Source organism: Dama dama, chromosome 4, assembly GCF_033118175.1.
Source record: "Dama dama isolate Ldn47 chromosome 4, ASM3311817v1, whole genome shotgun sequence".
NCBI lineage: Eukaryota > Metazoa > Chordata > Mammalia > Artiodactyla > Cervidae > Dama > Dama dama.
In genome coordinates this window covers 65,172,793-65,190,107 of record NC_083684.1, presented here as the reverse complement: position 1 = coordinate 65,190,107, position 17,315 = coordinate 65,172,793, and the positions used below count along the sequence as shown (strand labels likewise).

The window sequence follows — 17,315 nt, the reverse complement described above, 5'->3', positions numbered from 1 at the left end:
AAGGAAGAACTTGAAGGACTGGGAGATTTGGTCCCCTTGTCTCCAGGCTGTGAGTATAAGTTCCCTCCCTCCATCCCCTTAGGTATTGTTAAATGTAGCAAAGGGATTTTTAGCTTTCATAACCCAAATGAAGACAGTGGATTTTTTTTTTTTGTTTGTTTGCTTGTGGATTTGTGTAATCATTGATGGCTAAGTTTGGCTGATTGTGATATAAAGAACAGCTTCTGTTTTCTGTATTTACTCATACACCAGAAATAGTGTTTATTGTTATATAAAGACTATAAAAATTTTCATAAGCCTTTATATTTTGAACTCTTTATTTAAACACTGTTGGAAAATGTGGCATAAATCTTGTGTCATTATTTAATAAACTGTAGTAATATATACTAACAACAAAAATTTTTTTTAATAAAATGTTTCTCACAACTGTCACATTTCTAATGTTTCTCTTTAGTATGAATTCTCCAATGGATTCTAAGTTCATCAGTAAGTAAAGCACCGGCCATATATATCATATTTACATGGTTTCTCTCCTGTCTGAACTGCCTGATGATGTTATGGATGACTGTGCCTAAATGGTTTGTCACAATTCTTATATTTCTAAGGTTCTCTCCAGTATGAATTCTCTGATGAACTGCAAAGTTTGCATTCACACTGAAAGCCCTGCCACATATACCTCACTTATCTGGTTTCTCTCCCGTATGAACTCTCTGATGAATACCAAGGTTAACAGTACAAACGCCTTGCCACATACATCACATATATATGGTTTCTCTCCAGTATGAATTCTCCGATGAAGAACAAGTTTTGCAGTCTGATTAAAGTCCTTGCCGCCACACATCACATTTTTAAGATTTCTCTCCAGTATGAACTCTCTGATGAACAGCAAGATGTCCAGTACGAGTAAACACCTTGCCACACACATCACATTTATATGGCTTCTCTCCAGTATGAATTCTCCGATGAGCTGCAAGGCTTGAAGTTATGCTAAAGCCTTTGCCACATACATAGCATTTATATGGTTTCTCTCCAGTATGAACTCTCTGATGATCAGCAAGATGTCCAGGACGAGTAAACGCCTTGCCACACACATCACATTTATATGGCTTCTCTCCCGTATGAATTCTCCGATGAACTGCAAGGCTTGAGGTTATACTAAAGCCTTTGCCACATACATCACATTTATGTGGTTTCTCTCCAGTATGAATTCTCCGATGAACTGCAAGGCTTGAATGTGAACTAAAGGACTTGCCACATACATGACATTTATATGGCTTCTCTCCAGTATGAACTCTCTGATGAACTGCAAGGCTTGAACTTTCACTAAAGCCTTTGCCACATACATCACATTTATACGGTTTCTCTCCAGTATGAATTCTCTGATGAACTGCAAAATGTGTAGACTGATTAAAGGCCTTGCCACATACATGACATTTATATGGCTTCTCTCCAGTATGAACTCTCCGATGAACTGCAAGGCTTGAAGTTTCCCTAAAGCCTTTGCCACATACATCACATTTATATGGTTTCTCTCCAGTATGAACTCTCTGATGAACAGCAAGATGTCCAGTATGAGCAAACGCCTTGCCACACACATCACATTTATATGGTGTCTCTCCAGTATGAATTCTCTGATGAATTGCAAGCCTTGAAGTTTCACTAAAGACTTTGCCACATGCATCACATTTGTATGGTTTCTCTCCAGTATGAATTCTCTGATGAACTGCAAGATGTGGAGACTGATTAAAAGCCTTGCCACATACATCACATTTATATGGTTTCTCTCCAGTATGAATTCTCCAATGAACTACAAGGTTTGAATTTGAAGTAAAGGACTTGCCACATACATGACATTTATATGGCTTCTCTCCAGTATGAACTCTCCGGTGAACTGCAAGGCTTGAAGTTTCACTAAAGCCTTTGCCACATACATCACATTTATATGGTTTCTCTCCAGTATGAACTCTCTGATGAACAGCAAGATCTCCACTATGAGTAAACGCCTTGCCACACACATCACATTTATATGGTGTCTCTCCAGTATGAATTCTCCAATGAACTGCAAGGCTTGAATTTGAACTAAAGGACTTGCCACATACCTGACATTTATATGGCTTCTCTCCAGTATGAACTCTCTGATGAACAGCAAGATGTCCAGTACGAGTAAACACCTTGCCACACACATCACATTTATATGGCTTCTCTCCAGTATGAATTCTCCGATGAACTGCAAGGTTTGCAGTTTGACTAAAGGCTCTGCCACATATATCACATTTATATGGTTTCTCTCCCATATGGAATCTCTGATGAACTGCAACCTTTGCAGCTTCATTAAAGGCCTTGCCACATACATCACATTTATATTGTTTCTCTCCAGTATGTACTCGCAAATGAACAGCAAGGTGTGAATTTACTCTAAAAGTCCTGCCACACACATCACATTTATATGGTTTCACTCCAGTATGAAGTCTCTGATGAACAGTAAGGCTTCCAGTATGACGAAACGCCTTGTCACATACATTGCATTTGTATGGCTTCTCTCCAGAATGAATTCTCTGATGAAGTGCAAGGCTTGCAGTTTGACTAAAGTCCTTTCCAGAAGCATCACATTTATATGGTTTCACTCCGGTATGAATTCTCTGATGATTTTCAAGGTGTGTACTTTGTTGAAAGCAGTGATCACACACACCACATTTATATGGTTTCTCTCCAGTATGAATTTTCTGACTAACTGCAAGGTTTCCAATTTGAATAAAAGTCTTGCCACATACATCACATTTATGTGGTTTCTCTCCAGTATGAATTCTCCAATGAATTGCAAGTTTTGTAGTTTGATTAAAAGCCTTGCCACACACATTGCATTTATATGGTTTTCCTCCTATATGGATTCTTTGATGTCCAGTGAGTTCTGAGTCCTGAAGAAAGGTTATGTCACACTCATTACATTTGTAAGGTCTTTTCTTTTGTGTTTCATGGTCTGGTAACAGTTCTGAAGGATGCATAACAGCATCCTCATGTTTATGAGAAAAGCCTTTGCAGACATTATGAGTTCTCTGAGGTGGTAAACCTGTGGCCCTGACATTTGTCACAACTTGACTACATTCAGAAATTATCCCTTCAGATTGTACCACCTGCAATTCATTCTGAAAGCTTGATCCGTGCCTCTCAAAAGGTCTCTTTCCTACATCACTTCTACTAGGATGATGTCTTCCATCAGTGAGGTTTTTGTTATGGGATGTAGACATTTGTTTGTCATTTCTTTCATCATCTGTCCACAGACAATCAAAGTCATGTATATTTTCCTGGATGTCCCTCAGGTGAAAATCTTTGATTTCAAGGCTTTCATCTCTTCCAAACATCACTCTTTGAAAAATCTCCCCTTTACCACTGTTTACTTTTGCCTGTAATTTCTTGATCTTATCTATATGAGACATATCTACAAGACATAAAGAACCACAGGTATTCTATTAGTAACAATTCATAAATAAATTATTTCTTGTCAAACACATGACATTATACCATGAGTCATATTCGTCCTGAAAATAATTATGAATCTTTGCTATGATGATCTTAAAACTATAGAACACTAAAGGAATAGAACTCTTTAAAAAGGAGTGATCATATGCAATTCAAATTAATTTTACGGTAGTGTAGTTTCAAACACAATCAGAAAACATTCATTTTATGCAAACTCATGTCAGTTCACAAAGAAAACATATTTCCCCACCATGACCTCAAAGCTCATCCTACTTTGTCCTAAACACATTGCTCTCTCATAATTGAGGAGAAAATAATGGTATATTGTACACACTTTATGCATCCTTATACATGTTTAAATGGTGAAGAACATACAAGACTAGAGAGGTGACTCAGAGGTAAAGAAACCGTCACCAAGAATAAGTTGATGAACAACAGATACTGAGCCTGTATGGCAAAACTGCTCACACCCGTGTGCCCAGGGCCCGTGCTTCACAACTAAAGAAACCACCACAATGAGAAACCATGCTCCCCGCAACTACAGAGTAGCCCTCACTCGTCTCCAGCAGACAGAAGTCCGCACAGCACAAAAGACCCAGGACAGCCCAAAAACAAAGACCTCGCCTTATCTCTGTGGGCGCTACAGCTCCACTGGAGGGTGCTGTACATTTCGCAGGTCGAAGAACAGAGCCGTCAGTTAGTGAGAAGAAAAACCTCCTGTGAGATTCACAAACATTAAACATCTGTTTTCTCACAGAACTCGCCCCCTTGGAGAGTTTCCCAAACCCCATGAATGGTGCGGCTTCCTCTCTGTCCTTGTGACAGTTGACCTGTGATCACACTGTTGATACTTTCCCACTCATCTGGATTTTCGCTATTAGCACCTCATTCTCCACAATCCAGGGGTCTTCCTCTTTGTGCCACAAGAATGGAGATAACGTTCAGATCAGAAACAGAACTTCCTACTCACAAGTAATGCCACATACTGTGGCTTCTTCCAGAAAACAACCTCTCTTTTCCTTAATAAATGTATCTGTTATTCTTAATACATTGGTGTATTCATTTCTTTTGGCTCAGGGGAGTGTTCGCTGCTGCTTGGTCATCTCTCCAAGTTCAGCAAGTAGGGGCTAGGCTGCAGTTGCAGTGCTTGTGCTCCTTACTTGCTTTGGCAAGAGTAAATTCTGTCACTCTAAGAAATGACTCAAAAAAAAAAAGGAAATCGCTCAGATCAAACAGTTAAGAAATGAGGCAACAGCACGTGAGCTCAGCTGGTTGGGAGTGACAACTGAACCTGAAGAATCAACTAGTTAACAACCAGAGAAGGAAAGAGCATCCACAGAGCATGCCCTGACAATATCTGAAACAAGTTCAAGGAAGCTGAAATACAACAGAACAGCATAAATGTCATGAGACAGGGTCACACCCTCTTCCATCGCAACCCACACAATGTCGATTATCTTGCTACAATTTACATCATTCATGTGATGATGCAGAAAAAACTTATCGCCATGAAATACACTTAAGACAGAACTGAAACTGCTACAAAGCATACACCATTATTTATGAGATGATGTTTTTGTAATAAAACCATGGAGTTACATATCCATATCGAGACACACAGGTATAGCTGCTCTGTGACATGTGGGATCTTCCCAGAGCAAGGATCAAACCTGTGTCTCCTGCACTGCTAGGTGTAGAATCCAGCTCTTTTGTCAGCCAAGGAGTGAGGAAATTATGAACCAACAGGAAAATACTTCACAAATAAATTTACTATCTGCCTCCTTTTGAATGCACAGGGAACAGTATAACATACAGTACAATATGCAGCAGGTATCTAGTTCCTATCTGAGAACTACTGAACCAAGAACACAGGGCTAGAAAACAGGCAACTGGATATTTCAAAGTTTGAAATCAGCTCTATAAATGCTCAAGTTCTGAAAAAACTCCTTGTGTATCACACATTGGCAGGCCACCAGAAGGAAAGACAAGTTTAAACTCCTGATGCCAATCATGAAGCTTTATATGTGTGAGTCCACAGGTTTTGAGTTTAATCAAGAAAAACAGGGGTACAGAGGGAACATGCCGAGGTACCCCAGGGCAGATCCCCACTTCAGGGGAAGTGATCCTCACCTACACACAGCAGGTTCCTGAGGATCTCCACCATCACGTCCTTGTACAAGGTCCTCTGGGCAGGGTCCAGGCATTCCCACTCCTTGGGAGTGAAATCTATGAACAGATCCTTGAAGGTCAACTGTGCCTGAAATGAAAACACATTTCAGCAACGGGCCCTGAGGAGGGTTCTTTGTTTCACACAAAATGAAAAGAGGTGAGAGGGGTAAAGCTCAATTCAGTTGAAGTAATATTCCGATAGATCCATTAAAAGCTGCTTGAAGCAAACTGTTGGTCTCTAATCTAATTTCCAATTTCCTCTTTTTTCTAAGATTATGATATCCTGCAATCAACATGAATTTGTCATGTATGTGGACAATACATCAAAAATACACATATTAAAACCAACACTGGGTTGTGTATGCAGAAGTGTTACATTCAACACACAGAGTGACACAGTCTCACTATCTAGATGAGTTACAGCAAGACTGGTCTCTTCACAGACGACAAAGTCCACAGTCACTTTAAAAGGACACACACATTGTGATGACGACAACAGGTGCGTCAGCACGTCCTACTCACTAAGCGTTACTCTAAAGACGTCACACGGATGAACTTGTCATCAACATACAGCACGTTAGAGAAAGATCTGTGTCCAGCTTACTGGGGAGAAAACTCTGTCACTCTAAGAAATCACTCAGATCAAACAGTTAAGAAATGAGGCAACAGCACCTGAGCTCAGATGGTTGGCAGAGACAACTGAACCTAAAGAATCAACCAGTTAACTACCAGAGGAGGAAAGAGCATTCAGAGATTTCCCTGAGAATACTTGAAACAAGTTCAAGGAAGCTGAAATAAAACAGAACAGCATAAATGGGCATGATGCAGGGTCACATCCTCTCCCATCGCAACCCACACAATGTCAAAAACTTACCACAACTTACATCATTCATGTGATGATGCAGAAAAAAATTAATGCCATGAAATACACTTAGGACACAACTGAAACTGCTACAAAGCATACACCATTATTTATAAGATGATGTTTTTGTAATAAAACCATGGAGTTACATATCCATGCATTCATGCATGCATGTGTAAACACACAATTGCTTGAAACAAGAGGAGTAATCTTTATTTTTTTTCTTTCATTCTATCAAAATTCACTCAGTGTTAGCTTTGCAACTCAAACTTGAAATACAGCAGTGAACATGACGGAGCTTACAATCTAGCAGCCAGCCAGCCAATCCACACGTTTAACGTTACTATCGAAATAAATGCCTTACACAGGCCTGGTGCCAAGACAAGATTAAACAGAAAGTCTTCACCTACATTGAGAAATCACACAAGGTCTGTGTGAGGAAGAAACACTTAGGATTGGCAAGGTGGGAAATGGAAGAGTGTTGCAAGGACAAAGGACAGCCTGAGTGCCAGCTCTGAGGCAGGAAGATATTACTGAACAGAAAATCTGACTGGGACACAGGGAATGTAGATGGGGTGATGCCAGGTAGCGGCTTATTTATGCAAGATCTATAGATTTAGCACTTTAATCCAAAAGATACCAGAAGTGTCTGAAGAATCTGCAAGAGGAAAGTTAGATGCTTAGATTTATTTTCCAGAGCTCAATCTGCTGTGTGTGGAAGTTGTCTTTACCTGCTTACTCATGCCAGACTGCAACCCCACTGATGGCAGCCCACCAACTCCTCTATCCATGGAATTCTCCAGGCAAGAACTGCAGTGGGTTCCCATTCTCTTCTTTCATGTTACTTCTTCATTCAGTAACTTTGTCAACATTCTATTTCTTTTTTAAAGCTTATTTATTTTGCTTATGTTGGGTCTTCGTTGCTCTGAGTGGGCTTTCTCTAGTTGCAGCTGCAGTGCCGGGGCTTCTCACTGCAGTGGCTTCTCTTGTTTTGGAGCACAGGCTCTAGAGAGTGCGGGCTTCTGTAGTTATGGCTCCCGGGCTCTAGAGCACAGGCTCAGTAGTTGTGGCCCATGGGCTTAGTTGCTCTGGACATCTTCCCGGACTTGGGATGGAACCCGTGCACCCTACAGTGGCAGGCACATTCTTAGCCACTGTACCACCAGGGAAGTCCTCAACATTATCTTATTCTAGTTCAAAAAAACTTAAAAGTAATACAAGCAGAAAATAACATACAGAAGATTTCCTCCAATCTTCATAAAATACCTGTATTTAAAAATATCTGGGTCTCCCTACAGTAAGTGGTCAAGAATCCACTGGGCAATGCAAGAGATGTGGGTTGTTGCCTGGTCTGAGAGTCCACATGCTGAAGGCAACTAAGCCCATGAGTCTCAATTCCTGAGCCAGAGCTCTAGAGCACAGTAGGTGAAACTACTGAAGCCAGTGCGCTCTAGAGCCTCGGCTGCAAGAGAAGAGAAGCCATTGCAATGAGAAGCATGCGCACCGTAACCAGAGTGGCCACTACTCGCCAGAACCAGGGAAAAGACACTGAAGCAATGAAGATACAGTACAGGAAATAAATATATTTTAAAAAACAGAATGTGATTTTTATCCTTAATTTTAGGTATGTACTTATTAACAAAATCCAAAATTAGTATTTTATTCCATTAAGAAAATATTGAATCAAGATTAGTAAAGTTGGAAAATTCCCTCATGGTCCAGTGGTTAAGATCCCTCACTTCCACTGCAGGGTTTCATGTTCGATCCCTATGCAGCGAACTAAGACCCTGCAAGCTGCATCATGTGGTCAAAAGAAAAAAAGGAAAAAAAAAATCAGTAAGCCTGATTTTACAGTTTAAATTAGATGGTGTAACGAAACACTCCCTATCCCTGACATCTCTTTCTGAACGCTCCATTCCCTTCCCAAACACTTAACTTTTCAAGGAGGTGCTCATTTAGTTTTAAATGTACTATAAAAAGTCAGAACTGATTTCCACTCATTGGCCTCTGTTGCAGATTTTACCCTGTACTGTACATGTTAATACCTGAGGTCCACATACAGGTTACCCTGGTTGACAGAGAGCAGACAGCGCATCCAGATGGGCCCTAAACAGTCCCTGCTGCCCAAAAGCAGCGAGGCCCATGGGTGAGAAGCCCTGCCCAGGACAGTGTCCAGGGGAGCCTGCTCACAAGGGCCAGGTCACAGGTCATGGGGAGACGGGATCTAAGTGGAGATACAGGCCCTGAGGGAAGGCGCCGGGTGAGTGTGCATGTACAGGAGTCAGACAGGACACTCCACAGTCAGACACAATTGGCGAGTCCAGAGAAGGGCATTTCAGGAAGGCAGTGTGAGAATCCACTGAGAATATGACCTTACCTGAGAAACAGCCATGCCTGACTCCTGTTCTTTCCTCTCCTGGGCTTCTTCGTCCATGAGTCTTCACAGTTCTATCATGAAAGTTGAAAACATGCTGTTTAAAGCTTAGAGTCAACACATCCCTTTCCTGAGCCCCAACCACACACCCAGGGAAGCCCTCACCAGGAGGAACACAGTCCTCTGTGCCCACTGTCTCAGGAGGGACTCAGGACAATCAACTCCCACACACAGTCCAACACGGGACTTTCCCACACTTTCCTTGGATCACACTCCCCTCCTGGTGAGGCCTCATGCACACAGCAGCAGGGGGCACCTCCACTCACCCCAAGATCCCCTTCAGGTCACACAGCAGGCGGGGTTCAGCCCCACTCAGAACAGAGTGCCCTCCCCGCCCCCAGGGCCTGATCTCAGTCTCAGAAGTGGAGGCTAAGAGCCCTGGTGCTCAATGCAGGATCCAGATCGGAATCATCTGAGGCTCTGTGCACATTCCTGGGGCGAGGCCCCACACGAGATCCTGAGGAGCGGGTCTGATGGGGGAGAACCGACAAACCAAAGGAGTATGTGTATAGATACCATACACCCTGTGACCATGTGACACATGTGAACACTGTGAAATATTTATCACAAACCACTAATGGACACATCCATCACCAAATTCCCATGTTCTGTGTGTGGTGACAACACTGACGACGTACTCTCCTGACGAATTCCCAGCATGCAGTAACAGAACAGGATTAACTATGGTCAGCATGCTGCGCATACCTCCCCAGGACGCACTCATTTTACAACTCAAAGTCTGTAGCTTTTGACCAACATCTCCCTATCTTCCTGACCTTCCAGCGATCACCAGCCTACTCTCTGGTGCTAGTGAGTTTCATTTTTTTTCCATTCGATATAATAGAAGGACATATAATATCAGTCTTTCCCTGTCTGTCTTAACTCACTTACCATAATATTCTCTACATTCATCCAAGTTGTCCCAAGTGAGACAAATCTCCATAATTGTTTACAAGGTCGCCATTGATTGAACAAATCTTTATCCCAAGCTACAAGAAAATTAAATGTAAAGAAAGCAAAAAGCCAAAAGTAAAACCATCACAAAGAACACGGTGAAAGTTGCTTGAAAAGGCAACTTTTCAAAGAGTCAGTCAGTTCTTGCCCCATTTTTTTCTCTCACATACCTCTACTCCTCACCAGGAATAGGGAAGGGGGTGACCCACACCTGAGAGAATCAAGTCCCTGCCCCAGTCCCCACCTCAACAGGCTCTACACATGCATGCTCTTTTAATACAAATAATTACGAAATACACATGCTTCACAGACAGAAGCTTTGCAATTCTCATTCTTATCTGCACAATTTAAAGAAGCAAGATCTGCATTAGATTTTAAAGTCCAAAATCAATGTATGACGACTTAATAATTCTGAGCCAACTGCTTCAGCACTCTCTGGATCTAGTCCCCACCATCACCTGCACACTAGCTGTTTCCACTTCATTTGGTTGATCTGTTTCCCTACTTCTTTCTACATCTCCCTTTCTCTGCTCTCATCTCTGCTCTCCTGCTGTCCCTTCCTCCACTCTACTTCTTCCCTGCCTCCCATCCCCTCTCTCTCTGCCATCTGTTCGCCTTCAAGTTGCTTTCTCTCTAACCTCCCTGGTGAGCCTCAATTTCCCTGCATTTCTGCCTTTCTTCCTCCATCTCTGCCCTCCCTTCCTCCCAACTCTCTGGCACTCCCAAGTGGCTATGCTTCCTCTCAGCTCGCTTTTTTTCTCAGCTCCTCCAATCACTAGGAGTCCCCTTTCTCTCCCAGCAGGATATTCTTGCTCTGGGCCCAACTCTAGTATCGCCTTCGCGGGCTGTCTCTGTGAACTGCCTCTCCACTGTCGCCCTCTTTGGGACCCCTGATTTACAGCCCCTCTCCCTTGAAGGCTACAGAAGGGGGCGGCAGAGGATGAGATGCTGAGATACCATTCCTGGACTCAGCGGACATGGATTTGAGAAAACTCTGGGAGATACAGGGCTCGCAAAGAGTCGGAATGAACAACCACACCTCCCTATCTTGCTCACCATTAACTCTCCGGAGATCCTGCTTTTTTCTGAATTTCTCTCCTTTTCGCACCCGCTCCCTACAAGGCTCATTCTCTTCCATGAAGCTGTCTCTTCCAAGTTCCTCACAATCCTCTTCACTGCCATCACTTGTCCCACATGCTTTTCTCAATTTTCCATTTCTCTAGGAGTCGCTGTCTCTGCTTCTCCTGATCCAGCCTTCCGCCCACTACTCCTACAGGGTAGGAGACTGAATAAGAAAGGCCCTCCCGCAAGAGCCAAATTCCGGCGGCTGGTATTTGGGGCCGAAGAACCATGGGTGTCACGTGGCTGGCTCAGGTCACCTCCCGCTACCAGGGATCAGGGGAAAAGTCACTCTGAACGGCAGAAGGACCGGTCTGCGGAGACTTAAGGACAAAAGGCTGGGAGGGACTGGGGTCTAAGGAGCGGGGCGGGCTCTCCAGAACCCCAGGACCGGGGAGAGAACGCGGCCTCTGTGGGAGCGGGCCGGCCGGCGAGGCCTCCAGGGCCCGAGAAGGAGAGGCTGAAGAACGTGGAGCGAATAAACCACCTCGCCTAATAGAATTGTATGTGGTGCAGAAAAGATAGAGGAGTCAGTGAGGTCAGTAAACGGTTTTAAGTCGGAAAAAGGTGCGAAACGCAACGTTTCAGCGTTCCAAAAGCTGGAACCGGCTTCAGTGCGGACTTCAAAGCAAAAGACAGGCGCCCCTTCGCCGCTTACGGAGACGTCTGAATTTACTGGGGGTGGTGGGGCGGGAGCGGGGATTTAGAGTCAGTAGCGACCTTCAGACCCGGGGTACAAAGAAAAGGAGATTGCGAGAGGCAGGTGCCACTCCAAAAGACGGAAACTCACGCTAACCTGGGAGTTCCACTCGCCGCTCTCGGCTTCCACTTGAGTCACGGTGCGCGCACGCGCAGACATATAGCTGAACGGCTGGAGGCGGGGGCAGGCCGTCAGAGGGTGGGTGGTGGAGAGAAGCCCGACCAGCATAGGGCCTTTGAAAGGTGAGGCGGAACCTCGCTGCGCGCCTGGCGGGTCTTCTCGGCGCGGCGAGAAGGGCGGGGCGGAGAGGAGCGACCTTGTGCGGCGGGGTGGGGCGACTCGGCGCGAGGGGAGGGGCGGGGCGGAGCGTCCCGGCGCGGGTGGAGGGGCGGGGCGGGGCGACCAGGCGCGGAGGGAGGGGCGGGGCGGGGTGGTGCGTCGCGGTGGGAGGGGCGGGGCGGCGCGGCGCGGCGCTGAGGGAGGGGCGGGGCGACCCGGCGCGGTGGGAGGGGCGGGACGGCGCGACGCAGCGCGGAGAGAGGGGCGGGGCGGCGCGGGGCGGGCGGCGGCGCGGCGCGGGGCGGGGCGGGGCGTGGCGGCGCGGCGCCGCGGGGCGGGGCCGCGCGGCGCAGCGGGCGGAGGAAACACTTCAATACTGTCAGTTCAGCTCAGTTCAATTCAGTCGCTCAGTCGTGTCGGACTCTTTGCAACTCCATAAATCGCAGCACGCCAGGCCTCCCTGTCCATCACCAACTCCCGGAGTTTACTAGACTGCAGCCAGGAAATAAAAAAACAACTGATCCTTGGAAGGAAAGTTATGATAGAACTACATGGAGTATTAAAAAGCAAAGGAATCACGTTGCCAACAAAGGTCCCTATAGACAAACTATCGTTTTTCCAGTAGTCAGCTAGTGATGTGATTTTTTTTTTCTTTTTTTCTTTATTAGTTGGAGGCTAATTACTTCACAACATTTCAGTGGGTTTTGTCATACATTGACATGAATCAGCCATGGAGTTACATGTATTCCCCATCCGATCCCCCCCCTCCCACCTCCCTCTCCACCCGATTCCTCTGGGTCTTCCCAGTGCACCAGGCCCGAGCACTTGTCTCATGCATCCCACCTGGGCTGGTGGTCTGTTTCACTATAGATAATATACATGCTGTTCTTTCGAAACATCCCACCCTCACCTTCTCCCACAGAGTTCAAAAGTCTGTTCTGTATTTCTGTGTCTCTTTTTCTGTTTTGCATATAGGGTTATTATTACCATCTTTCTAAATTCCATATATATGTGTTAGTATGCTGTAATGTTCTTTATCTTTCTGGCTTACTTCACTCTGTATAATGGGCTCCAGTTTCGTCCATCTCATTAGAACTGATTCAAATGAATTCTTTTCAACGGCTGAGTAATATTCCGTGGTGTATATGTACCACAGCTTCCTTATCCATTCATCTGCTGATGGGCATCTAGGTTGCTTCCATGTCCTGGCTATTATAAACAGTGCTGCGATGAATATTGGGGGTGCACGTGTCTCTTTCAGATCTGGTTTCCTCAGTGTGTATGCCCAGAAGTGGGATTGCTGGGTCATATGGCAGTTCTATGTCCAGTTTTTTAAGAAATCTCCACACTGTTTTCCATAGCGGCTGTACTAGATTGCATTCCCACCAACAGTGTAAGAGGGTTCCCTTTTCTCCACACCCTCTCCAGCATTTATTGCTTGTAGACTTTTGGATAGCAGCCATCCTGCCTGGCGTGTAATGGTACCTCATTGTGGTTTTGATTTACATTTCTCTGATAATGAGTGACGTTGAGCATCTTTTCATGTGTTTGTTAGCCATCTGTATGTCTTCTTTGGAGAAATGTCTGTTTAGTTCTCTGGCCCATTTTTTGATTGGGTCATTTATTTTTCTGGAATTGAGCTTCAGGAGTTGCTTGTATATTTTTGAGATTAATCCTTTGTTTCTTCATTTGCTATTATTTTCTCCCAATCTGAGGGCTGTCTTTTCACCTTACTTATAGTTTCCTTTGTTGTGCAAAAGCTTTTAAGTTTCATTAGGTCCCATTTGTTTAGTTTTGCTTTTATTTCCAATATTCTGGGAGGTGGGTCATAGAGGATCTTGCTGTGATTTATGTCGGAGAGTGTTTTGCCTATGTTCTCCTCTAGGAGATTTATAGTTTCTGGTCTTACATTTAGATCTTTAATCCATTTTGAGTTTATTTTTGTGTATGGTGTTAGAAAGTGTTCTAGTTTCATTCTTTTACAAGTGGTTGACCAGTTTTCCCAGCACCACTTGTTAAAGAGGTTGTCTACTGGAGAAAGCAATGGCACCCCAGTCCAGTACTCTTGCCTGGAAAATCCCATGGACGGAGGAGCCTGGTAGGCTCAGTCCATGGGGTCGCTAAGAGTCAGACATGATTGAGCGATTTCACTTTCACTTTTCACTTTCATGCATTGGAGAAGGAAATGGCAACCCACTCCATTCTTGCCTGGAGAATCCCAGGGATGGGGGAGCCTCGTGGGCTGCCGTCTATAGGGTCGCACGGAGTAGGACACGACTGAAGCGACTTAGCATCAGCAGCAGCAGATCATTTGGTCAGATTTAGCCAATGTTGATGGGTGTATCATTTAGCTTCTTTATAGGTCACAATGGGCATAAATACCAAGGCTCAGGGTCTAGTGAAAGTCAGCTCTGCCATCTTGGACCTAGTTGGCTCTAACCAGTTTTCTTATGCTGTGTCATTCCTATCATTCCTAACAAAATCCATTTATCTAACTAACTGTAATCCAATTTTAGAAAATCCTGATCATGGATAACTCTTTTTAGTAATTTTTCATACCTTTTTTGTTTATTTATTTACTTTTTTCTGAAAACACACTTCGTACTTTCCTTTAGAAACCAAGAACGTTTATATTAGCATTTTATAGATTGGTGAGCATAAATACCAGCGGTAATTTCTAAAACCCTTGCTTTCTTAGAACATTTTAGGATGGCACCAAACATTATTCCTTTATAGTCCCAAATCTCTTTGTTTCTCTGTAAAAGGAAATTAGTGTTTGTAGTAAATGTTTCAAAATCTTATTTTATTTGGAAATGATCTAACTATTCAATAGACTTCCAACACTTCGTTTAGCACAATCCTTAGCAATTCAAGTTATGCCCATCTGGAGAGACTATTTTAGGCAGATATTTCTAAAGATAATTAATCATAAAGAGCTTATCTAAAAGCTCATATCTCATTCACTTTTTTTTTTTTAGAAGTTTCTTCACTCGAGGTAATGTCATTGTTGACAAACTTGTAACAGATATGATAATATTTAACTTATATTAAACCTAGGTACAATGAAAATGTTCTACTTAATATTAATTACTCTAAGACATGTCTATATTAGATAGGTCAACAAACAAGCATTAATATCAGGTATTTAATACTGAATGTTTACCAGTTCACATCAACCTGGAATTTATTGTTTAATTTAGAATTATCTGATTTGTAAGCGTTTACCTTTCTTTAAATTAGAAAAAAAAAAAAAAAGAGGTTGTCTTTTTTCCATTGTATGTCCTTGCCTCCTTTGTCAAACATAAGGTGTCCATAGGTTCATGGATTTATCTCTGCGTTTTCTATTCTGTTCCATTGATCTATATTTCTGTCTTTGTGCCAGTACCATAATGTCTTGATGACTGTGGCTTTGTAGTAGAGTCTGAAGTCAGGCAGGTTGATTCCTCCAGTTCCATTCTTCTTTCTCAAGATTACTTTGGCTATTCGAGGTTTTTCATATTTCCATACAAATTGTGAAATTATTTGTTCTAGTTCTGTGAAAAATACCGTTGGTAGCTTGATAGGGATTGCATTGAATCTATAGATTGCTTTGGGTAGAATAGCCATTTTGACAATATTGATTCTTCCAATCCATGAACACGGTATGTTTTTCCATCTGTTTGTGTCCTCTTTGATTTCTTTCATCAGTGTTTTATAGTTTTCTATGTACAGGTCTTTTGTTTCTTTAGGTAGATATATTCCTAAGTATTTTATTCTTTTTGTTGCAATGGTGAATGGTATTGTTTCCTTAATTTCTCTTTCTGTTTTTTCATTGTTAGTATATAGGAATGCAAGGGATTTCTGTGTGTTAATTTTATATCCTGCAACTTTACTATATTCATTGATTAGCTCTAGTAATTTTCTGGAATAGTCTTTAGGGTTTTCTATGTAGAGGATCATGTCATCTGCAAACAGCGAGAGTTTCACTTCTTCTTTTCCTATCTGGATTCCTTTTACTTCTTTTTCTGCTCTGATTGCTGTGGCCAAAACTTCCAACACTATGTTGAATAGTAGTCTTGTTCCTGATTTCAGGGGAAATGCTTTCAATTTTTCACCATTGAGGGTGATGCTTGCTGTGGGTTTGTCATATATAGCTTTTATTATGTTCAGGCATGTTCCTTCTATTCCTGCTTTCTGGAGAGTTTTAATCATAAATAAGTGTTGAATTTTGTGAAAGGCTTTCTTTGCATCTATTGAGATAATCATATGGTTTTTCTCTTTCAATTTGTTAATGTGGTGTATTACATTGATTGATTTGCAGATATTAAAGAATCCTTGCATTCCTGGGATAAAGCCCACTTGGTCATGGTGTATGATTTTTTTAATATGTTGTTGGATTCTGTTTGCTAGAATTTTGTTAAGGATTTTTGCATCTATGTTCATCAGTGATATTGGCCTGTAGTTTTCTTTTTTTGTGGCATCTTTGTCTGGTTTTGGAATTAGAGTGATGGTGGCCTCATAGAATGAGTTTGGAAGTTTACCTTCTTCTGCAATTTTCTGGAAGAGTTTGGGTAAGATAGGTGTTAGCTCTTCTCTAAATTTTTGGTAGAATTCAGCTGTGAAGCCATCTGGTCCTGGGCTTTCGTTTGCTGGAAGATTTCTGATTACAGTTTCGATTTCCTTGCTTATGATGGGTCTGTTAAGATCTTCTATTTCTTCCTGGTTCAGTTTTGGAAAGTTATACTTTTCTAAGAATTTGTCCATTTCTTCCAAGTTGTCCAGTTTATTGGCATAGAGCTGCTGGTAGTAGTCTCTTATGATCCTTTGTATTTCAGTGTTGTCTGTTGTGATCTCTCCATTTTCATTTCTAATGTTGTTAATTTGGTTCTTCTCTCTTTGTTTCTTAATGAGTCTTGCTAATGGTTTGTCAATTTTGTTTATTTTTTCAAAAAACCAGCTTTTAGCTTTGTTGATTTTTGCTATGGTCTCTTTAGTTTCTATTGCATTTATTTCTGCCCTGATTTTTAAGATTTCTTTCCTTCTGCTAACCCTGGGGTTCTTCATTTCTTCCTTCTCTAATTGCTTTAGGTGTAGAGTTAGGTTATGTATTTGGCTTTTTTCTTGTTTCTTGATGTAAGCCTGTAATGCTATGAACCTTCCCCTTAGCACTGCTTTTACAGTGTCCCATAGGTTTTGGGTTGTTGTGTTTTCATTTTCATTCATTCCTATACATATTTTGATTTCTTCTTTGATTTCTTCTATGATTTGTTGGTTATTCAGAAGCGTGTTATTTAGCCTCCATATGTTTGAATTTTTAACAATTTTTTTCCTGTAATTGAGAT

At 42.6% G+C, this 17,315-nt stretch overlaps 1 protein-coding gene across 1 annotated transcript; it reads right to left on the bottom strand.

The window, feature by feature from the left end:
- Positions 1-299: 299 nt before the first annotated feature.
- LOC133054766 (zinc finger protein 665-like) lies at positions 300-12,008 on the bottom strand. The gene is made up of 4 exons (XM_061140073.1): positions 11,812-12,008; positions 8,886-8,956; positions 5,608-5,734; positions 300-3,436 (listed from the first exon to the last, which is right to left on the bottom strand). The coding sequence occupies exons 2-4, from the start codon at positions 8,940-8,942 to the stop codon at positions 849-851; spliced, it is 2,772 nt and encodes a 923-aa protein (XP_060996056.1). The 5' UTR covers positions 8,943-8,956; positions 11,812-12,008; the 3' UTR covers positions 300-848.
- Between the last annotated feature and the right edge of the window lie 5,307 nt (positions 12,009-17,315).